General features: G+C 38.8%; 1 protein-coding gene across 11 annotated transcripts in view; it reads left to right on the top strand.

The window, feature by feature from the left end:
• EHBP1 (EH domain binding protein 1) overlaps positions 1–21692 on the top strand; it is a 224063-nt gene that overhangs the window by 156720 nt on the left and 45651 nt on the right. For 6 of the 11 annotated variants that reach the window (XM_086460873.1, XM_086460872.1, XM_086460877.1 and 3 more), the window contains 2 exons: positions 14342–14489; positions 21525–21641. In XM_086460873.1, the coding sequence (XP_086316999.1) occupies positions 14342–14489; positions 21525–21641 (265 nt within the window). The remainder of the gene's footprint in view (positions 1–14341; positions 14490–21524; positions 21642–21692) is intronic. The other 5 variants (XM_086460878.1, XM_086460875.1, XM_086460874.1 and 2 more) reach the window with 3 other exon arrangements.

Raw genomic sequence — 21692 nt, 5'->3', positions numbered from 1 at the left:
CATTTCTTCCCTATTTGCAATGTGGTGTAAGTTTTTTCACTGTTAGGTCTCTCTTTTGGTGCTCACTCAGAATCCTTCCATCTGCAAGCTGTATGCATGCCAGCGTGTATGGAGGTATGTAAGCCTCTGGGCAGGTACTTAAAGTGTAAGAAGAGACCACATTGATCAGGAACTCCTTGAAAACTCACGCATGGTGTGGGCGAATCATATATATGTCCTTAAAATTGATGCAGCCTTTTGGAGACTTGAAGAATTAACTGAAGAGCTCTGTGAACAGAGTTGCTGATCCCCCCATGGATCTCTTTCTCTGTGGTAGATTTATAAACAGCTCAGCCTTTCTGCTTGCTTTTGTGATGTAGGTGTGCATGTAGTGACTCTTTTATGAGATGCTTCTGTCATTTCCAGTCTGGTTTAGCAGCTGTAATCACTTAGCTTTTAACCAGGAGAACCTTTTATTAGCTTACTCATTTTTCTTTAACTCACTTTTTCTCATGATGAGTATCACAGGGCTAGAAGGGACATATCTGCTCCCACCAGGTGCTGTAAAATATCAGCCTGTAGTGATGGTTGTTAGCAGCAGCAGTTTGGCTGGAATGTGATGTTGGAAAGGTGAGGAGACTGGTGCTGGTCTGTGCAACCTAACTGGCAAAGTGGCAGCATATTGTGGACCACAACAAATGGGAAGTACTGAGGAACCACACAGGGCTAAAAGATCTTTCCAGCAGGGAACCTTCACTTGCAGAACATGGAGTGGAATCCATAATTCTTGAATCTCAGCATAACTCTGCTGTCAGCAAATATCTGCGAAGGCCAGCGGCAAAATGCTCACCTTATTTGCCTTTAATGACTGGTCCACACAAAGAATGGAAATTTACTGCAGTTGTCGTTTATTCTGTAAACTCAAATGGCTATGGTTATGGAGTCAGCATGATTACAGAGAATAGAATTAGGTGTTAAGAAATGCACAGGCAACTTTAATTAACCTCCTTTGTGTATATGCATTATGATGCAGCCTTTAATTATGTGATCACATACTATTTTCCCTGAAGCAATTGTGTCTCATTTAGCTCTGAGGATGGAGGTAGAAGGCTGTTTGTCCAGAGGACCTCTGTCCTTTTGGTTGCACGGATTGCAAGGTGTATGGTGAATGAAGCAGGGATTGCAAGGAGCAAAAGGATGAGGTCATGGTTAAGGTGCTTGAAAGAATTAACTGTAATGCTGCCTTTGCCTCGGAGTTCCTGATCAGTACTGCTAAATCTTTTGAACCAAATTTCCTCTGAGTGGTCACTAAGTGTGTATCCTTCCTTTCTGGATTGCCATTTGAGGTGAAGGTTTGATTTGCAGATGTATGGAGCATCCAGATCTGCCAGGGAAATCAATTGGAGCTGTGCTTGAGACATATAAAGGGCTGTATAAAGCTTAGTATACTGAAAAAAAAACCCAGGTAACAGGCGTCCCAGAGTGAGCAGCCAGCGTTAGATTCTTTTAGCTGGATCTCTCCGTCTCACTTCTCATCCGAAGAATAGGGTAATAACACCACCATAGGGTGTTGTGAGAAGGGAATGTGATTAATGCTTTTGAGGCACTTAAATGCCGTAGTGATGAGCACTGTAGAAAAACCCTTGAAATTAATAATTCTGCCTACAGAGCAGGATTTTAATATTGTGGGGTAAAGAATGGTGCTCCATATTGATGGGCCTACATATTGAACAGTGAAAGTAAACCAAAGTGTTGAACACCACTTGGTAGAGCTGAGCTCGGGGCTGAAGATTAGGGAACACTAAAAGTAAAAGGTGGTGCCACAACAAAGCTCTGTTCTAAAGGATACGGAGCAGGATGAAAATTAAGACTGTGCCCACTAGTTTTATTTCTGGCATCTCCTAAATAGCATCAAATTCTTTTAACTTATTTTTGCAAGGTAGACAACTTTAGTAGGGAATGCCGTATAGCATGGAATTAATGAAAAATAGTGCTCATCTGGCAAAGGATGTGTTTTTCTTCCTAACATAGGCCACAGATCATTCCTAAGCATTCGTCCTTGGTGAATTTAAGTGCGGGACTGTGCCCTCATGTGGATTTGGCCAAAAATTTTGTGTATTTAGGATCCTAGCATAGGTTCTGGGATGCAGGAGTTCAATAGCATGATACCTGGAGGGAATTGCTCTGTCTTTTGCCTGTTATGAAAATAGGAAAATAATTCTTTCTTCACAGCAGCATTCTGAGGATGACTACACTAAAAATTGTGAGGGAGTCCACTTGGACAATAAGTATTTAAAACCAGATTATTATAAACTGAAGAAGTGTTTTCAGAGAGCAATCCTAATGCTGCTGCTGTGCTTAAATGCAACTGTTGCTAGCCTGCTTTCTGTACAGAGAAAGATTTGGTTTTACTTATCTCTGCTACCATTATTTCATATTTATTCAAGTTGAATGACAGCTATAGCTGCCTAATTATAAAAAAAAAAAAGATTTGCAAGAGCAGTGGAGACTATATTCAGCTTCTGTAGTGGAATTTGCAGATACAAAGTACCTCACCAAAAAGCTGTTGCCTCCAAACATGCAAACACTGTGTGTGTACAGAAGGCAGCAGGAACGGGCTATGTCATGAGGCTGTTTCTTTCTGCTCAGAATATTGCTTTTTATTACTCCCTTGCTCAAAGGACTTGGTGCAGCTGTATCTAATTCATACTTAATAAGTTCTTTCTACTTCTGGTTTCAATCTGTTGTGCCCATTACTTTTCATTTTCATAAATATTTGAGTGCAAAATGGTAACTTTTTTTGCATCCACAGTGGACTATTGGAAATGGAAGTCTTTTTAGAAAAACTTCAGAAAGTGACAAAATCTAAAAGGAAATTAGTTTGTATACTCTTGCTTTAATTTTGATTGCATACATTTGCACAGATAGCGGATATGTCAGCTGTGATACAATAAAAGTGAAGCATTATTTTACACGCTCAGAAAAAAGTTTTAATAAATGTCCCATTTATTGATCATGTCCTGCAATAATCTGCTGCCCCTCTGAGCTAATAAGCTCCTAGCTGTTCTGCTTTAATATGTGACCAAAAAGTAAGCTCTAGTCAATGTGACCAGAAGTGGTACAGAATGCAAATTCACAGTAGACAATAAGAATAGGATATTTTAATTTGATTGAAAGATGCCTTAAACTCAGGATAGTATAGCAAGTATTCCTTCCTCCAAATATTTTAACAGGTTCTTGGAAATGAGTACTGGATGGCTTTATTCAGTAATTTTTACTTCTACATGAAACCAGAATCCCTACTTCTGTTGCATTAGGAAAGGCATCTAGCTCATCAGTGGATTTTTTTTTTTGTAGTCTCTTCAGTTGGAAAATGAATGTCTGTGATTGAGGTGGTATAATTAATTTAAAGAAATGCTCCCAAGTTATTCCCATCTTGTTATTCTTAAAAAAAACAAAGAGAGAAGAGCCCATTTTTATTAATTAAATATCTAACATGAATTTATTGAGCTGTAGGACTTTGCAGAAGGCAACCTTGGTCTTTTAATATTAATTGGAAAATATTGATTGAAAAAAGACTAGTCGGTCATGCTGATAATTGTGACCAGATTTAGATATGATCACTAGATCTTCCTGAGATTACACAGAAGCAGTTACCATCTAATTGGTAAAAAGATTGAACATTATTTTGGTAATCCGTGAGATTTGGTAACTTATTCCCTTTTGTTCATTTATATGTCTTGTCTGTATGGCACTAGAAAGTGGTTAAATATGGTTTAAGCTGATAAGACTATGCTGTATAGTATTTACATTTCATGAGCATTCCAAGTTTTATAACTGTTTTAATTATATACTTTTCTTTAAATGATGGTTAGACCTGCTGACTGACCACTTCAAAACCACAACCGAACTGATATTTAGTTCTTTATAACAACATGCTAAGGTTGAGATAGCCTGAGCACATTTCCTTGATGGCAAGAACAAACAAGTTGTTTTATTTAACATTGCTCAATACATGAAAAATAAAAATAATCTGTAACTTTCCAAGAAGGTTTTATATCTTTTGACTTCATATTTGATCTATTTAAGCACTTTCTTACTATGAAGTTGTGCTATTTCACTGTACAAAAATACTGCTATAGACGACTCCCAGACATAGCTGGGGAAATAAATCAATTAGTGCAAGTAAACTCATTTCTAAGAAGAATTAGTATGCACTGTCAGTTTTGTACCAGGAGGGATTTCATGAATAAAGTGTAACCTTTGATAATGCAAAACAAATGTTACACAGTTTGAGTTTTAGATATAAATGCTTGAGATTCTCAGCTGAATTTTATTACTGTAATTTCCATAAGCTGTATCTATTTATACCATTTAAGCATCTGGCCCAAATATATAAATACGCGATTATTTATTATGTGGATGTAAATTCAAGGTGCTGCGTAGTCTGCAGCCATAACACTTAACTTGCACGCTCACAGGAAACAGGCTGTCAATTTATTAACTACATTTTAAAGATCATCTGAACAACATTAGTTCAAACTCTTAAGCATCTTCTATCCATTTGTAAATATTAGCAAAAAAAGCTCTCAGTGTTTCAGAGCTCTCCCTTTGTGTATGAAGTGAGACCCAGGTTTCTTAGTATCTGGAATGCTCTTTTTCTATCTCTGCTAATAACTGTGGACGTTTTCTGTGTGGATGTTCAGTACACGCTGTTGTGAATCCCAGGATGATATCGCCATTACTTAGAGCTGTATTTTGCATTGCCTATTCTGTTATTGCTCAGCATGCACAAGGGTAGAGTTAAAATCTTTATTCATTTCATTTAAAAATGTTTCTTTTGTTCTCCTTATCATGTTCTGGCTTTCCCAAGGATATATGCCTTGAACGAAAAGTCACATGTGCATTACTAATTGTGTGCCATTGTATTTACAGTTCCTAGTGGTGGCACTGTGAAGCTACTAATTCTTTTGCTTCACTTGATGTAAAATAATCTGAGTGTCTTTGATAGCAGTGAAACAGTATTAATTGTTTTGTACATTTCTTGGTCACTCTTCTTAGGTGGTCTTCATAATCTATTAGAACTTTCAGCCAGATTTTTGTAATGTCATGCCTCCAGCAGTGATTAAATTGGTAATTAATGAACAGTCCTTGGCAACATAAACCACATCCCGTTAATTTTCCCTTTTGAGTTTTTAGAAGTTGTCGTCTCTGTCAGAAAGCATTGCGCCACCTTGCTACGGCCCCTTGGCATGAAACCACAACGGCTTGATTTTTTGCAGCCATTAGTAGATCAGAGCAGTAATTTCACAGTATTTTGGTCAGGGTAATTATAGTACCAAGTACCGAGTAGAGTTGGGAATTCACACAAGAAGTCCAGAAATACCAGGTGAGCTTCCTTGTGTTCACTGGGACGTTATGATTAGTTTAATTGGGCTTTGTTTGATTTCAGCCGCAGAGACTCTTTGTGCCACGGCACTGCAGCCACTTTCCACTTTAGTGTTTCTGACCTGCATTGACAGGAACTGGTGCAAAAATGAACTCTTTGAAGTGGGACTCTTTGGAGAGGGCAACTAAAAAAGGGGAAAAGTGATGTGTGAAGAGTTTACTGTAGCAAAGCTCGAAACCAGACCGATACCCTGCGTTTTGTGGGTGATGTGATTCAAGATCTTTTATATTTTCAGCCAGAATGGATGATATTTCTGTTACGTTCATACAAATGTTTAGTAAATTACTGCATTTAAAAACAGAATCTTTTTTTTTTAATTGCTATCTTTTGTATAGCACCTGCTGTTCTACCTTCCTTTGATGATACAGTCATTTCTCCTGCCAGAAATACTGCGAATCATCTCTTTAGTCCCACAAACAAATCTGGGTGAATGCATTAATGAGACTGCAGCTGCAGTTAGTAGTTCACATGTCACAAAATAGTAGGTAAAGGCATTCATACTTGAGTGACTGACTATAGGTGTAGCGGTCTTCAGCAGTACGTTGTGCACATTAAAGTTTAAATAGTCACTTGCCTGTTGGCTTCTGAATGAAAGGACTGTCACTGGTCACTTCTCCTGAAGCCTTAATGAAACCAAATAGTTTGCTACGAGTTTGGGCCTAACCATTGGGGTGTTTCATGCAGTCTTGTCAGTTGATGTTCATGAATTGACTTGAACAGAGATCAAAGTGTTTCTCAAAATGGAGAAGCGGGGAGAGAGACAGCTCCTTCAATTGCACCACAAGAGCTAATCAAGCCATCAGTTCTTTATGCACTCTGCATGCCTTTAGAATTTAATACCCAATGGTTTGTCAAGACAAATTGAAATTCGGGGGTTGGGGGGGGGGCGGTGTCCCTCCTCAGCCCTCTGCAAATAAAATATACGTTTTGCTCTTCTGGAGGCTCGTTTTGATAAATTTTATAATTTAATGTAGAACTGCAATGTTGATTAAATATTGGGGGTTGAAAAAAAAAAAGTTAAAGGATTCAATGGGCATTATATGCCTTAGCGCTGATTAAAGATGCATGTTTAAAGAGAAACTAAACTCAGCATTTTTTTTTCTTTGATTGCTAATGAATTTTTTTTGCTGAAACATTTTAAATTGGATTCAGAAGATAGTTTTTTGAGTGTCAGTTAAAACAAAGTCATGTGAAAATGGTGCTCGCTTTCCTTCCCTCCCCCTCTCTCTTTTTAATTGATATGATTTAGGCAGAGGAAAATGGTAAGGGGGATTTTTCTATTGCAGAAGCAATTTTTAAGGGATTTAGTCTTATTTAGCCTGAAGGTCTTCACACTAATGAGAGCACTTAAGTTACGTCCAAGCGTTGATTAGACAGCTCATCTATCAACTGGAGCATGAGAATTTGTATTTTGGGTACCTTTTATACATTATAAATGTATATGCTTTTTTATTACTTGAGACTTTATTTTCCACACATTTTTAATTACCTTCTTTCACATCCAAGGTGTCTGTAATGCAGCTGACAGAGCATTAACAGTAACAGGGAAATACTCTACATTTGATGAGAAATAACATGGAAACTGTATCTGTAGAAATTGGCGTGCCAAATGCAAATTGCTACCCAGATACATTCCTTAAACTGCCACAAGCCACCTTAAAGTCTAAATACATTTATTCAGGGAACATGGAATTATATATTAAAAAAATGCCCAACCAACACCAGCCCTGAAGATTGTGAATGCTTGCTCTACGTGTAAGGTTTTTTGGCCATGTTTAAAACACAATAGTGTCTTAATTATTTTCTGAACCATTTTGAAAAGTATAGCTTTTGTAACTTTTTGACATTTCAGATTTTACAAAAAAAAAAAAAAATTAAAACGTTGCCATCAGCTTGCACTACGAGCAGCCTGTAATAACAGTTAAAAAAAGCTTTCTGAACTATTTGACAAGATTTCTTAGTGCTGAGGCCATATGCTGTAGCCTTTAAGCTATTTCTTCCTATCAGTTTCATTATCACCTGCCTCTGAGTCTCCAATATCATCAGTAAGCACATGCAGAATCATAATTATGCCATGTACAAGTTCTTTGATAACATGTACAGTTTTCTTCTTAATTCTTTATCAAATGCATTGATCGTGGCATGTGTGCATTGATCCAGGTCCACCATCTGGCTGTGTGTGATAAGCACAGTGGCATCTTTGCATTTCCACTGTCATTCATTGCGCTACAATTTGGCTGCAGGGGAGTAGTGGCTGGGATTAGCCCTGTTCTGCTACTTACTTGCATTTTAAGTTGACACCTCTACAGCGGCTCAGACCACATTACAAACTGAAACACATACGCACGACTTAGTGATGTGACACTCCTCAATAAGCTTACTCCACTAGCTACTCAACAATCTGTAATTGGATTTGTAGGAATAACAGCAAAAGATTTCCTAAGAATTGCTGGGGACAGAAGGTGAAGTTTTCTCATTATTGGCAAAAGGCTAGGTATAGATCCTAGGCGATTGGTATTTTCCATTAAAAAAAGCTGCCAGCAGTTTGCAGGACATTTTCAAAAAAAAACCCCAGCAAAATAGGATCCAGGGAGGCATAGGGTTTGCACTTGTTCTTCACATTCTCATCACACATGAGTAGACTGGGATCCCGCCACCCTCCCCCGAAAGTTAAGGGGGAGGGGGGGGGAACCAACTTTCAGAGGCGCCCTGCAGCCCGCCCCGTTTTGTTCAGCAGGGAGTGAACCGAGAGCATTCCTCAGGAGGGCATGTCCTCCTCCCTCGGTGCAGGGTTGCCTGCTGGAGAAGGAAGCTTCCCAGGATGGCAGTCTGAAAGATGCTGCTCTCTGGCTTACACATCCCATACATTTGCCAAAAGTCTTTGTTTCATAATAGCACTTTTTTTTTCTTTTTTCTTTTTTTTTTTTTCTTTTAAATTATAAAGTCAAGTTTACACAAGAGAAAATCCCTTAAGTGGAGCTCGACAAATGTTGACTCCTACAGTGAGTAAGCAGCTTCTTTAACTTCTGTCTGTAACTCAGCTGTTGAAAAGCACTGAAAATACCATCTTTAGACCTATTGATTTGGGATGGGACATTATGCCCTGTCTGGATGGTGGCACTATTTCAGCATATTTCTCAGCCTGCGTGCTTGAAACCTTGTTTGTGGGTACATTACCAATGGCATTGACAATCATGGTGACAGGCATAACAAGCTTCTGGATCCCTACGCCTTAGGTGATTGTTGTCCTTAATTATACTTCCCAGATGAGGGAGAGCACAAACTTGTCTAAGCAGAGAAAATTCCAGGGAGGAAGTTAGCGGAGGGCTTTGTCACTGCTTTTGGTTTAGATCGACTTTCTCGATGATCTGTCTTGGGAGCCCCGTCGGTAGGCAGGGCTGCCCTCACATTGTTCACTGGCAGAGCGCCTCACTCTTAATGTCGGTTCAGGCAAGCGAGAAGAGAAAGAAAACAGAAAGTGTATTTGGAATGAGATATTTCAGCCTGTCCTTAAAAACTTGCCGTAGAGCCAAGTGCAGTGTGAAATAGAAATGCTCGCCTTGATCGTCACATAGATGTGCAGCTCCTAAAGGGTTAAACGGGTTAAATCTTATTTATCTGAATAGAACTGCAGGGCTGTTTTTCAGAATGCTCTAGCACAAATACCTATGGTTCACTTTGACGTTACAATTTTTTTGTTGGTTTCTTTACTTTAAATACTTGAACTGTTAGACCTTTTACTTTTTTCTCTGAGCAAGATGTATTTGTACCAGATTAGAAAAGCTAAACTGTTTCTTTACATTGAATAATCAGCCTGTCATGACAAATCTATCTCCTTCTGCATGAGTAGGTGCCAGTTTGACTAGCTTCTTTTAGGCTCACACTGGGTTTTAAGCTGGATCCATGTGCATGACTGGCAGTGCATTTGTTGGGCCAGATCTAAGGAGCCAGAGAGCGTTCAGCTCCTTTTTGCCTACAAAAGAGCAGCCAGACAACCAGCAAGAGGCCTTGGATGTAGCACAAGGTGATACTTACTTAGTCAGCCATTCTTTTTATCAAATATATATTTTTTTTTTCATTCAGCAAACTAAGAGTTTCTCAATTTCACAACGACACGAGGAATTAAATTAACAATGGTTGTTTTTCTACAGCCAGCATTCTTCACACCAGAAACACTGTACCAAGTGAATTGTAGGTTTTCCAGAACAACATAGATTATATTAAAAAAAGAAATGAAAATTTCTGGCTAACATTTCTTTAAAAATACACCCTAGGTTTAAAGAGTTGTTTTCCATTTTACATCTGTGCAACCCCATCTTATTGTGAATTTTGGGGGTGTTTTTTTCTTAAAGGGGACAGCTTTGTTAAGACGTTGTTTGTGGTTCTTCTAGTTGTAGACTTCAGGCCACTTCTGTTTTCGTTCTGTCTTGTCTCATTGGTCCATTAGTGCCGTAGATTGTAAGCCAGTAGTTGCTTCTTTATGACAAGTGATTTGATACTTTCTGTGATACGCATTCATGAAAAAATATTTTCAAGCTACATGTAGTTTACTGGTACTAAGGCAGCTGATACAGAGACCAGGCAGAAGGCAGAAAATATCTAAGATGTTTATATCTCTCTTTGCTGACCACTTCCTATAATCTGACTAGCTGCCGAAATCCAAAGCCAGTGCGCTTTGGTTTACGTTGAGTGTTTTCTGCTTAGCAATTCGTATTTTGCTGCTACCTGTGTATTTTGAGCCATTCTGAAACAGTAGTAGAGCCCAAACATAAATGTGGTCCCCAGGGTGATCAAAGATTTAATCTGACCAGATGGGACAAACTTGAGAAAGATTTTGACTTTCCACTCTGGTTTGCAACAAGAAAGGCTGATTTTTTTTTTTTTCTCCCGTCCTTTCTTTGTTAGAAAAGGCAGAGATCAGGCCATCCCCAGAGAAATGAGCAGGTGTGGCCATTTACAAGCATGTCTGGTTATATTATGAACCAACATAAGAAAAGTTTGAAATGGTTTGAAAAGATCTTCTAAACAGTTTTAATGTTTCATCCCAAATCCTATTTACTCAAACAAGAGCCGATCAAGGTCACAGTAAAACCCAGCCTGCCCAAACCTTTAAAGCTCATGTAATATTTTTTTTTTTAATTTTTTTTTATTCTGTCTCTCTACTAACTGAATAGGTACATTTTGGTAATCCTTGCCTCTGGACAAGCACAGAAGTCTTTTTCTTTCTGAATGGCTAATAACAGAGCCGTTCTTCCTGTCTAATGATGAAAGAGGTGGCAGTAAAGTTCTTTCTCTTAGATGTATTGTGCACTTGGGGCAGACCACGGACAATTTTGAAACCTACAGCTATGGGAATCGTTCCCCCTCGTAGGTACAATCCTGGTTTAATTTTGTTGCTATGGAGTATCACTAATTTGCCACTTTTTTTTCCCCCAGTCTGTGTGCACAGTAAAGAATTGTCTTTTTTAAACAGCAAATAAATGCAGCTCACAGGATTATGATTTTTTTGGAGGGAGAGAGTAACACGTTATCAGAATTCTGGTGTTAACTCAGTTTGGATCCTCCCAAAATTCTGCCAAATGACAACTGAAAATCACTGGCAGAGGTTTCTTTTTGAAAATGCGAGAAGATTGCAGAATTTTTAGTGACTTAGAGATGGGTTTTATGGGGGTGGTTGTGGTTTGTTTGATTGGGTTTTTTTCACTGCAAGACTCCACTGCTCTCACTATTTTACTGAGTTGCTCAGCTCTTGGCTTCTGCTGCCACCGAGTGACATCGCTGGCTGGGTAATCATCTCGGAAACTGCCCCGCCAGTGTTTCACATTCGAATTCACCTTCCCAAATCCATGGCATCATTTTTGGCCAAAGTAATGTCAGTCATTGCTGTCTGCGACGAGTACAAAAAGGACCCCCTAATGGCAGCCATTTTTATTTGTTTCTTAAGATCCAAAGGCTGCTGAAAGAACAATTGGATAAAGTTGAGAATTGGAGAAGCTTGATTTTCTTGTTCCAGTGAAATGAAACTCCCATCCTTTTTTTCTTCCCCATCCCCTTAAAAGCCAGAGTCTGCTAGGGGGTTGTAGCTGTGTCAAAGCCGTTGGGATGCCACTGCTGATCACTTTAATTACTAGGACTAAGGAGGATAAAATTAAAAGTAGCACCATTGAAGCAGTGGAAGAAAGCTTGCTGAGATGTCGGTGAACTGTGAAATATAAAAATTGCATACCAATACATTTTTAGAGGAGGGAAACAAGGAATTACATTACTTATTCTTGAAGAGTTTGTCCTTAAATGGTGAAGTTTTCCTTGCTGTGCATCCGCATGGCAGATCTTTAGACCGTTACAAAGTAATTGGGGGAGAATAACAGAGCAAACTTTAATGTCTCTTTGGCGTGTCAGGTTCACATCAGAGGGTGAAAGATTTTACTGAGTTTTCAACTGTACAGGAAAAAAAATCACTGCATGTGTGATTGCGTGGTCCTTTCTTGGTGCAGAGCTTCTCTTTGTGTCTCTCTCTTTTTTTTTTTAGTATCTCTGTTCATGCCTTCATACATCCCCTGAGCGCTTTCCTTTCCAAAATCTAGGGGATTGATTTGCTGTTTAATAATAGTTCTGTACCTTAAAACTTAATCTACCTACTTTTCTGCTCTCAGTTTCATTGCTCCTTCCACCAGTGTTTCCTCTGCCAAGCTCAGTAACCAAGGGTTCAAATACCTGAATTGAATTTAAGCAAGAACTAGGCTGGTTTTTGTCTTATCTGCTGGTGATGATTGGCTTAATCAGCACAAACACAGGCCACAATAATCTGTGTTTGCTTGGAGATCCCCGGGATGTTAATGACTATGCTAATAATTCAGGAAACAAATTCTTTCAGGAGGAGGGGAGAAAAGGAGAGGGGGGAAATCAGTCTGCTCAGTTTAGAGCACATTTGTCACAAACGTGTAACTGGCCTTATTTTAAACTACGTGGGCTATAGCAGATTAAATTGTTTGACGTTAAACCACATGGGAATCTTAATATAAATTTTGCATATTCCTTCTTAAAAGTAATTTAAATCAAACCCACAAATTCCTATATCCCACGAATTGCAAAGAGTAGAGATTTGAGCAGTTTTATTTCATGTAAAATTCAATGTAATTAATGTTACCGAATAACACGGGTTGAAATAAAACCGGTTGCTGTGTCAGTTGGCTGGCTAGAAATTAAATTAAATTGATCTATTATAATGCATAGGAGCGGGGGGGGGGAAGCTTTCCAGTTGCCTTTCTAATGTGTACTTTACCAAATAAGTTTTTGATAGAACTGTTGCTTTGTGCCTTCTGGGAAGTTAAAGGGTGAGAAAGCAAACAAAGCCAATGTGCCATCCCTCTGCCTTGCAGGGCCCAGGCAGAATTGTCTTTCCAGGGGAAGGACATTAGGAGAAAAGTAAATCAAGGCAATCTGATAGGGAATCAGGGTTCTGTCACTCAGAGACAAGATATTGTGCTGTGTCCATATACTTTGTTTACTGTAGGGTTTTATGAGTTGTAACCTGCCCATGCAAGCTGTTAATGAGGCTAAATCTTGCTGCTTGAGGATTAAATTACAGCACACCTCTGGGCTAATGGTTATAAACAGAAAGTCCCATTAGGGCTGCATTCTGATTCACTCATTTGCATTTTTTCTATTGTGCCAAGAACAATGCTGAGTAAATAGCTACAAACAAACAATTTACATGGAAATGGATAAAATGTACCTAATTAGTATTTTGCGCTTGTTTTATTAATGATTGCTTGAACTAAATAGCACTTAGCAGCAGCTCTCACAAGCATCTGCAGGTATGGGATGCTCCGTTTCTGGGTTGGTGGGAAGGCTGCCAGGACGGCTCTCCAAAATTAGGCAGTTTGTTATATTCCACTTCGTTCAGGTCAGCTGTCTGTACCTGGGTTTTATGCTGGTCGTTATGTCAGTAATATGAACTTGTCGGCAGATTTGACTTAAAGCCAACGCTGACTTTGTTGCACTTATGACTGTTTCTAATATTGAGGGGAGGGGAAAACCAGTCCTAGCTTTGAAAAAAATAATATTTTTTTAAGGGGAAAACTGAAATTGTTTCCCTTATGGTTTAATGGATTCTTACAGATATGTTTAAACGCCTCTTTTTGTTAATACTTTTTTAGTATGGTGGGTTAGTCTTCCGAAATTTCATGCTGTAGAACTTTGCTCATTTACATCACTGAAATATTATCATGGTTCTAAGACAGTTACAAGCTTTAGTGGGACAGCACTATCTGGGATGGTTCCAATAGGATCTCTTTAATTGCTGACCAAAGCCCCACTAGTAGGATGTTTTAAAGCAATGCAAAGTCTGCTCTGGCGTCTGTTCTTTCATTAGTTTGTTGGTGTTGTTTTTTTTTTTTTAAAAAAAAGTTGTATGCATTGAAGCCGAAGGATTAGATTCCTTTCCATGCCTCAGATTCAATGTCACTTCACACTTTGAAGTCAGCTTCGTGACTGGAGTAACAGAGAGCAACATCTGGCTTCTCAGTTTTATGAGAGAATATTACTCAAGTAATGGAATTTAGTAAAACCATTTTTGTAGCCACGGTGAAACTTTTTGTAGTTATTACTTTGAGACAAAAGTGTCTGAGAATTTTCATCAAGGTATTTTTATAAAACATAATTTATAAATGCTTTAAATTCCAAATAATTAGGTTTCTAATGTGTTAATAATTTGGGGAATGCTTTAAAAAAAAGTCTGGTTCATAGATGTTTTTAAAAATTGTAGTGTGACACCCAACTGATATCCAGCATCCTATTTATAGTGTGGGCCAAGCACCATGCTGTAAACCAGTTACTATCATGATGATCAGATTGAGAATGAAATTGCATTTCTGTCAATTACTGAGTTGGCAACTGTTCAATATATCTTAGCAGCAAGATGAAGAGCGGCGTCGGCAGCTGAGAGAGAGAGCTCGTCAGCTAATAGCAGAAGCTCGATCTGGAGTGAAGATGTCAGAACTTCCTAGCTACGGTGAAATGGCTGCAGAAAAGTTGAAAGAAAGGTCAAAGGCATCTGGAGGTGAGCTGAGGAACCTTGTATCTTATTCCTCTGGCAACCTGGAAACCAGAGACCTTTTTGGCTATCACTTTTATTCACACTTCAAAACATTGTTGCTCATCAGGTGCACATATCAAAAGACCTGGCCATCGATATGTTTCCTAAATCAGCATTGTGTCACTTAATTTCCAACAATTAAAAGAAAAGCATGTGTGTGATTGAAAGAAAAAGATGTTACATGAAGGAGTAGCTCATATTGGCCCATTATTTACAGAGCTGTCATTACCTACAGTTTTTTAGAATTTTATGATTGTTGGTTCAAATCTCTTCAATATATGTTTTTATATAGGTGCACAGACATAATTTTTGGGGAAAACAACATTAGAAATACTTAAGAAACTTTATTTTGTATTAGATGAGTTCAAAAGACTGATTGGGAAGAAAATTTTAAAGGCAGCCCATGGGAGGTGGGGGCAGCAACCTTTTGATTTTAAATATCAGTCTTTGTCATACCACTTGCCTTTACACGTTTTGAGTTGTAATATTGCTATAATGTTATTAAACTGACTTTGAAATGTCATTAAAATTTGTATACCTGCCAGTGCTATGAGCTGGAGTAATGTAGTGTCACTCAAACTCCAGTGGGTGCTGAGCACACATTTTAATACAAGTTTCTTGCTCTTTTAGTGTCTTCTACGTATTCTAAGGGGAAACTATGTTTCTCATACTAACAGGTAATTGTAAGCCAACGGGTCAGGCAAACCCAGCTTTACGTTCACAGTGTGCGTAGACTCACCAACAACATTTTTTACTTCTCTACTACGTGTGTTTTATATGCATACATATTTAAGTATAGTCTTATTGCACCCTACATTTCTGTTCAATTTAACACCAAATAGAAAAGCAGTTGTATGTCTCCCTTTGGGTCTGGTCTTCCGTTTTCCTCTCTTTGCCCAGTAAACCAAGCTTGTCAACATAACTCTCTTTCCTGATAAAACAGGGAAAATAATCCTTGATGGGGAGGGACTAAGGCTGAGCCAAATGGCACAGTACTTGTATGTTAAGTAGACTATGGTGTTCTTCATCCCTCTTTGCAATTTATGACTCCCCATCCTACATTATTTTAATTACTTCCTCCTCACTGTTTTGTTGTGCCTGTACATAGCTGTTCCTGCCATCTCTCCCCTCCAAGTAAAGTGTATTTTCTGGGTATATTCCGAGTGCTCAGCTGGATAGTAGCTACATTGTTTTGTCACAGTGACTCACTTGTAATGTTGCTAAATATTCCAATATGCTGCTTTCTGGCATGTGGCCTTCCCTGTTCATATTTTCCTCTGAATTTTGCCATTGCTTTTCCGACTCTTCATTCAGTTTATAATCTGTCTCAGAGGTAGCTGCACATATATATTAAAAAAAACCAAAACCAAACCCAAAGTATTTATATATAGATTGCATATGCACACAGAGAGTTTAATGTTATTGAAGGAGAAGACAGTATCAGTACTGATGACTGCTTGTTTATAAAGTTATTACCACTGTACCTGTTGGGGTTTATCCAGTATAACAACGTCACTGCTTTCTACTTTTGTGTGTGCTTTGAGTTCTCTTCTTGGCTTATATGTCCTACCTTGATTTTTCTTTGTTCATACAGTAGTTCAGCCAAGCTATTTGAACTTCTCTTACACTTCCAGTTTTCATTCTCTCTCTCCTTTTATTCCTCTTTGTTCTTTTCACATCAATGTGCATTTTATAGCATTTTCTTCTACTTATTCTCAAAAAGCTTTTGTTATGGCACATCTTCCACATACTTCTACCACATTGCTGGTAAGGTCAGGTGCCACATTAGGTCTCCACTCCAGGAATTCATTCTTCTAAAATGGAGTAGTTCTGTGAAACAGCACCGACACTTTATTAAACAAATAAATTATAAGTATTTCTGGGTTTAGTCTTTTTAGGTTTTTTTATTTCCACCAAAAATTAGGATTTAGTGGACAGTCTCCTTCTTAACAACTGGATTCTGAATATTGCCCCTGACTGCATTCACATGTAGTAGGGTTTTTTCTGTGTGTAGTCCTGTATTCCCTATACAATACTCAAGACAACCTTATAGTAATGTCTTATGTCTTCCAAGCTCGCTTGTCCATTATGCTTCAGCAATCTCTTCTTCTGCATTGACTGCTATGCTTTAATTTCCAAAAAGGGAATGTACCATATCATTTTCTTCTCTTTCAATTCAGTTATTCCAGATAAAAGTGACATTTCAGCTTTAGGATTTTGGAGTTTTTAAAGACTATCTTCTTGCTCGCTATTGTAGGTGAAAATGTGATCTCTTTCAATGTTTCTGTATGCTCATTAGGAAGTTTCATGTTTTGGCAGTGGTGCTACATTCTCTGTTAAAAGGCTTTATTTAATCATGGTCTGAAAAACTCGAATGCCTATGGCAAGTTGAAAGTTTCCTGGATAAGCAGCATCCTTTGCTACGAAATCCAGTCTTTTTCGTAGGTTATTTGGCATGTGAGACAGAAAATACTTCTTCCTGCCAACTGCCAGAGAGTTTGGGATGGCAGCTTCAAATTTATTAGATGTCCTACTAGCTTCAGGCTGATAAGCAGATGCCGTGAGATGGGTCTGGGGACAGTATCGAGATAGGAATCCAAATATCCTCCCTTTTTCCAGCAGCCATGGGACAAAGGAATTGACATCTTATCTAGGTATTGTCCCCATGCAGTGGGACACCCATCTAGTCTTTTGAGATCTGGGTAGTGTGTTTTCTCTACTCTCTGGCCCGTTTTCATCTATTATTTGAGATGATGTCTTTGTGAGGATGTGGCTCAGATCTGGAGGTGGTGAGTAGGTGGTGGAGGGAGGGGACAATGGAGAGGATAGGGGGTAAGACAAGCATAGTGTAAAGAGGCTTTGGTGGAAAAAGTGCCAAAAATATGCAAAACTGGGGGAGGCGAAGAGAATGAACACATGAACAACACAGAAAAGAGATGTTAGATGAGCAGGGAGGGAAAAACACAGAAGCAGCAGCATCCAAATGTATTGCAAGACAAAAAAAGTTTTCAGAAATTTTGGAATTAATAACAAAATCTGGAAAGGTGTACTGCAGTTAAAAAACTTACCATAGAGAGCCAGCTGGCGTTGCATTGCACTTGTATGTTTAAAGTTTTCAGGGTACTTTACAGATTTTACTTCTGAGGCAATGATTTGGGGGGAATGTACGTGGTAGCTCAGGCTTACTCATCATGTTTAGTCTCCGATTGATAAAACAGTGTTAAGTCCTCACTTTAATATTTTTAGCAGGCAATATTTGGCAGTTACTGCTGCACTTTCTTGTCCTGGTATCTGATTTCTGATACACCAAACCAGTATTTCGACTCTGCATTTCTTCCATTCCTCTCCTTTGCTTCCTCTATTACTGTTAAGGTGCTTCTGTCACATCCTGTAGCCTTAAAGTGAACTCTGTACCTGAAAGTAAATAAACTAAATATCTGAATAACCACAAGCTTGAAGGATTTCCCGGAGACAATCCTGGAGGCACCTTCCCTAAGGTGCAAGTACTGTTGATGCAACTCCAGTGGCAGCTTACCTATGCTTCTCACATTAATGTGATCCAACCCCCGTCAATGCTTTTACCTCTCTATGAAAGCTGTTCCTTTTTAATTTTGTCTAGAAATTAGTGTGGTCTGCTGCAACTTCTTCACATGTGGACAAGTTTAAACCAAGTCAGGAGAGTATCAGTTTAACCACAAGTTAAGCCTGAGCCCAATCTGAATAGTAAGACATATGGGCTATAAAATGCCTCTGGATCTTTTTCCCACCAATATTCTGGTGTTTCCATTTGGTTCCAAAAGATTATTATTTCGCTTTCTGCAGTCCAGGCTGTGTAGGTAACAGTCAGTGCTGTTTAGCTGTTGACTTAATCCTTTAATTTTGTTAGTTTCTTCATGACATAGTAAAGTTTTGCTGTCTTTCTAGGATCCACATTTACATACTTTTCGAGGAAGCAGTTCTTTAGTACTCTTCTAAATATGTGCCCTGGTTCTAGACCAAGTCCTTTAAGTTTTTCACACTAGTAATTTGTTCTTTTCATAGAAGATATCTGTTATCTCTTCGTCATGTTGTTCCTTTTATCATTTATAATTGCAAAATCTTGTTGTAACATGCTTCCTAAACACATTTCCCTTTTTAATGCTCTGGAAGAACACTGGACTGGAAAAAAACCCTAGCATAGTTTAAAACAAGGAATCTGTAGATTTTGAAAGATATTTGAAAATTTCTGACATTACTTCATATGAACGCTTTTATTGAATTTTTTTTTTTTTTAATAAAGTGTAAATGTCCTGATAATCATATTCAGTCAAAGCCTGCCAGCTTTAAATTAAATACTAGGTCAGGTCATTATCTGACACTAGGAACTAGTGTCTTCGACATTCCCATCTCTTTTGTTACCTAAAATGGTGGTGTCAAAGACAGTGCCTCTGATCTCATCTCACTATATTAAATTAAAGAAAATCAAATAATCTAATATAAGCATTCCCTTAGTATCTGGCAGTCTTAAACCCTGTCATCTTGTTTAGATTGTTTTGACACATCCAGCATCCTGCTGGATAACTGGTAGTTGTGAGCTGACCTTGTGAGCTGACTTCTTTGGGTGCTTTGGAAAGTCATTGCCTGCCTCAAGGTGGATTTGGTTTCCCTCTGCTGTGGCAGTGTCCCTCTTTCTTTCTCTTCCACTTCTTCCAAGTGTCCATGGCCCTTTGCTGCTGTTACCCTGGTCACACTTTCAGTGTGCCACCGTGAGCTCCAGGATGCATTTTGAGAGTACCATGGCCTGAGCGCCACTGAATTTCTCTGACACCTTCATGAAGGATTTAAAATCATGTAAGAATGAGCTCCTCATTAGAAAAAGTAGAGATGCTTAGAAGAAAATTCAAAACTTCAAAATAGTTGCTGTTGCTGCTTTACTATTCTCTGTCTTCTCTTCAGTCTGCTTTTTACACCATCCTTTACTTCATCATGATCACGCCGTGCCCTTCTACCTCGTTCACTTACCTCTGTGCTGCCTGAAACAACTAGAGTCCAGATCACAGAGCCATCTGTGTGAAGTTAAGTGGGAACAGAAAGAATATCACGGAGAGTCCTGAGTGTTTCTGCCCACCCGGTTGTATACATGAAGCACCATCTGTCAGGTCCCAGGCCTGTTCGCAGATCCTGGTTTGACTGGGGAGAGATGTTCTTCACCATCCATCTGGCTCAAGCTGGAGCAGTTTGGAAGAAAGCTGATTCTTCCAGAGACCATTAAGAATTAGTGGACAGGAGCCCACGGAAGTCATGGTGGTCAGCTGAGATGGAGTGGTCCTACTTCACAGGCTGCTGCTCCATCATACATGCAGCAGATGTTGAGTAAGACACTCAAATGGAAACTTCTTTGCTCCTGTTTGTCACAGCGAGAGCCTTACCCTGAATTGGCAGAGGTCTGCAAAAGGTGTCGATGAATCACAGAGGAATTGAGTGAGCAGCTGGTTAGAAAAGAGTAGCAGATATAAAAAAGTCTACAGGCTCCTAAAATGGGAATGGTAGGGACTGTGGAGATGAAAGAGGTAAAGAAAAGAAACAACTGTGTGACCTTCATGTCAGCAGTGTGGACCTGAAGTGCAAACTTGAGGGCTGGCGATGAGGTTTAGTGTATTTAAAAGACAGGTGATGAGTGATCAGCACCAATCCTGATCCATTTCAAGTTCCCCAAACTTCTGGCATTTGGGATTATGGCATCTTGGTACTATGTTTAGGATCATTTTTGTTTAGATGGTGTTTGAATGTACCAATGTCCTCTAATTATAATTAGTATTTTTTTCCTGTCGTGAAGTACGTTGAAGTTCCTTTAGTTGCTATATGTGACTTTTTTTCCCAGACACACTTCAGCCTTCTCTTTTTTGTCATTTTTACACACAAGCATACATACATGGGAAAAAAATGTTTGCATAAATCTGAACAAGTGTAGATAGCATTTGATATGAGACTTAAAAGTGAGTAAATACAATGCAACTACATGCTTTGAAAGTACTAATCTAGCTTTTATGGACTTTAATTTCATTATATATTCGTATTGAAAATGTGAGTCAGGATTTTTTTTGGAATCTCTTCACAATTCAGCACTTGCTATTTGATCTTCCTCAGGTTACTTACTCTTTCTGTGCCATAATTTACCTACATCATCATAATTGTAATTATAATAATTGCCTACTTCATAAAACATTATGGGGCTCATTTACAAGTGATATTCATAAGCTGCACTGAGAAACTTGGTAGGAAGATCCCATTAAAAAAAGTATAATTACAATTATTTTATTTAAAATATATGTAGCTTACAAACAATGCTGATTCAAAGTGGTGCAGCAAGCCAACAATCTGTGCGTGTGCTCTTGCTACACCTGAGATCAGCTCTTGCTAAGCATGATGTTCCAGGGGATACTTTTCCCCCTTGTATCAAAAGCAGGACGAGACGCTAACACCTAAGCAAGGTACATTGGTCACTGGTCTGTAATATATTGTGCAAAGGAAGAAGTAGCAAGTCTCACCAAGCTGGGAACTCTGTACCCAGAGCTGCTGCCTTTCTCAAGAGACTGTAGCTCCCCGGTCCTTCTGCTGGCGAGACCCATCCAAACCTGCCATATGCTGGCTTCAGCACCCATTCTGCATTCTAGAGAACTGGGAGCCTAGGGGAAATTGTTTTGACTCGAATTATAAGGAGAAGCATGTGTGCTTTTCAGAGTTAGCCAGAGATTCAGCGCAGAGAACAGCCACTGTGGAGCCTGGATTCTATCTTTATTGTAGCAGGAGTTTCCAGCAGAGCCCCCTGTGTGTATATTGAATTGCATCAGTTTAAAGATAAGTCCATGAGTGGACAGAGTGAAATCTCCTTCCAGACTTATTTAATTATTTTCAGTTTTATCACAACTCAGCTTGTTCTCTAAAGCATTCTTTTTTTTTTTAGTGATGTGGTACATGTACATAAGAAAATACTAACCTTAATGCTGTATGTTCCTACAGATGAGGATGAGGATGATGATAATATTGAGATAGATACTAACGAGGAGGTTCCTGAATGCTCTGTTACTGGAGGTGGAGATGAGCTTACTAACCTAGAAAATGACCTTGATTCAACGGGTAATTTAAATAATGGCTATTTTGTGTATTTTGCATGACTAACGCTCCATC

The sequence above is a fragment of the Leptosomus discolor genome, chromosome 2, assembly GCF_034619465.1.
Source record: "Leptosomus discolor isolate bLepDis1 chromosome 2, bLepDis1.hap2, whole genome shotgun sequence".
NCBI lineage: Eukaryota > Metazoa > Chordata > Aves > Leptosomiformes > Leptosomidae > Leptosomus > Leptosomus discolor.
This window is presented reverse-complemented; position numbering and strand designations above follow the sequence as displayed.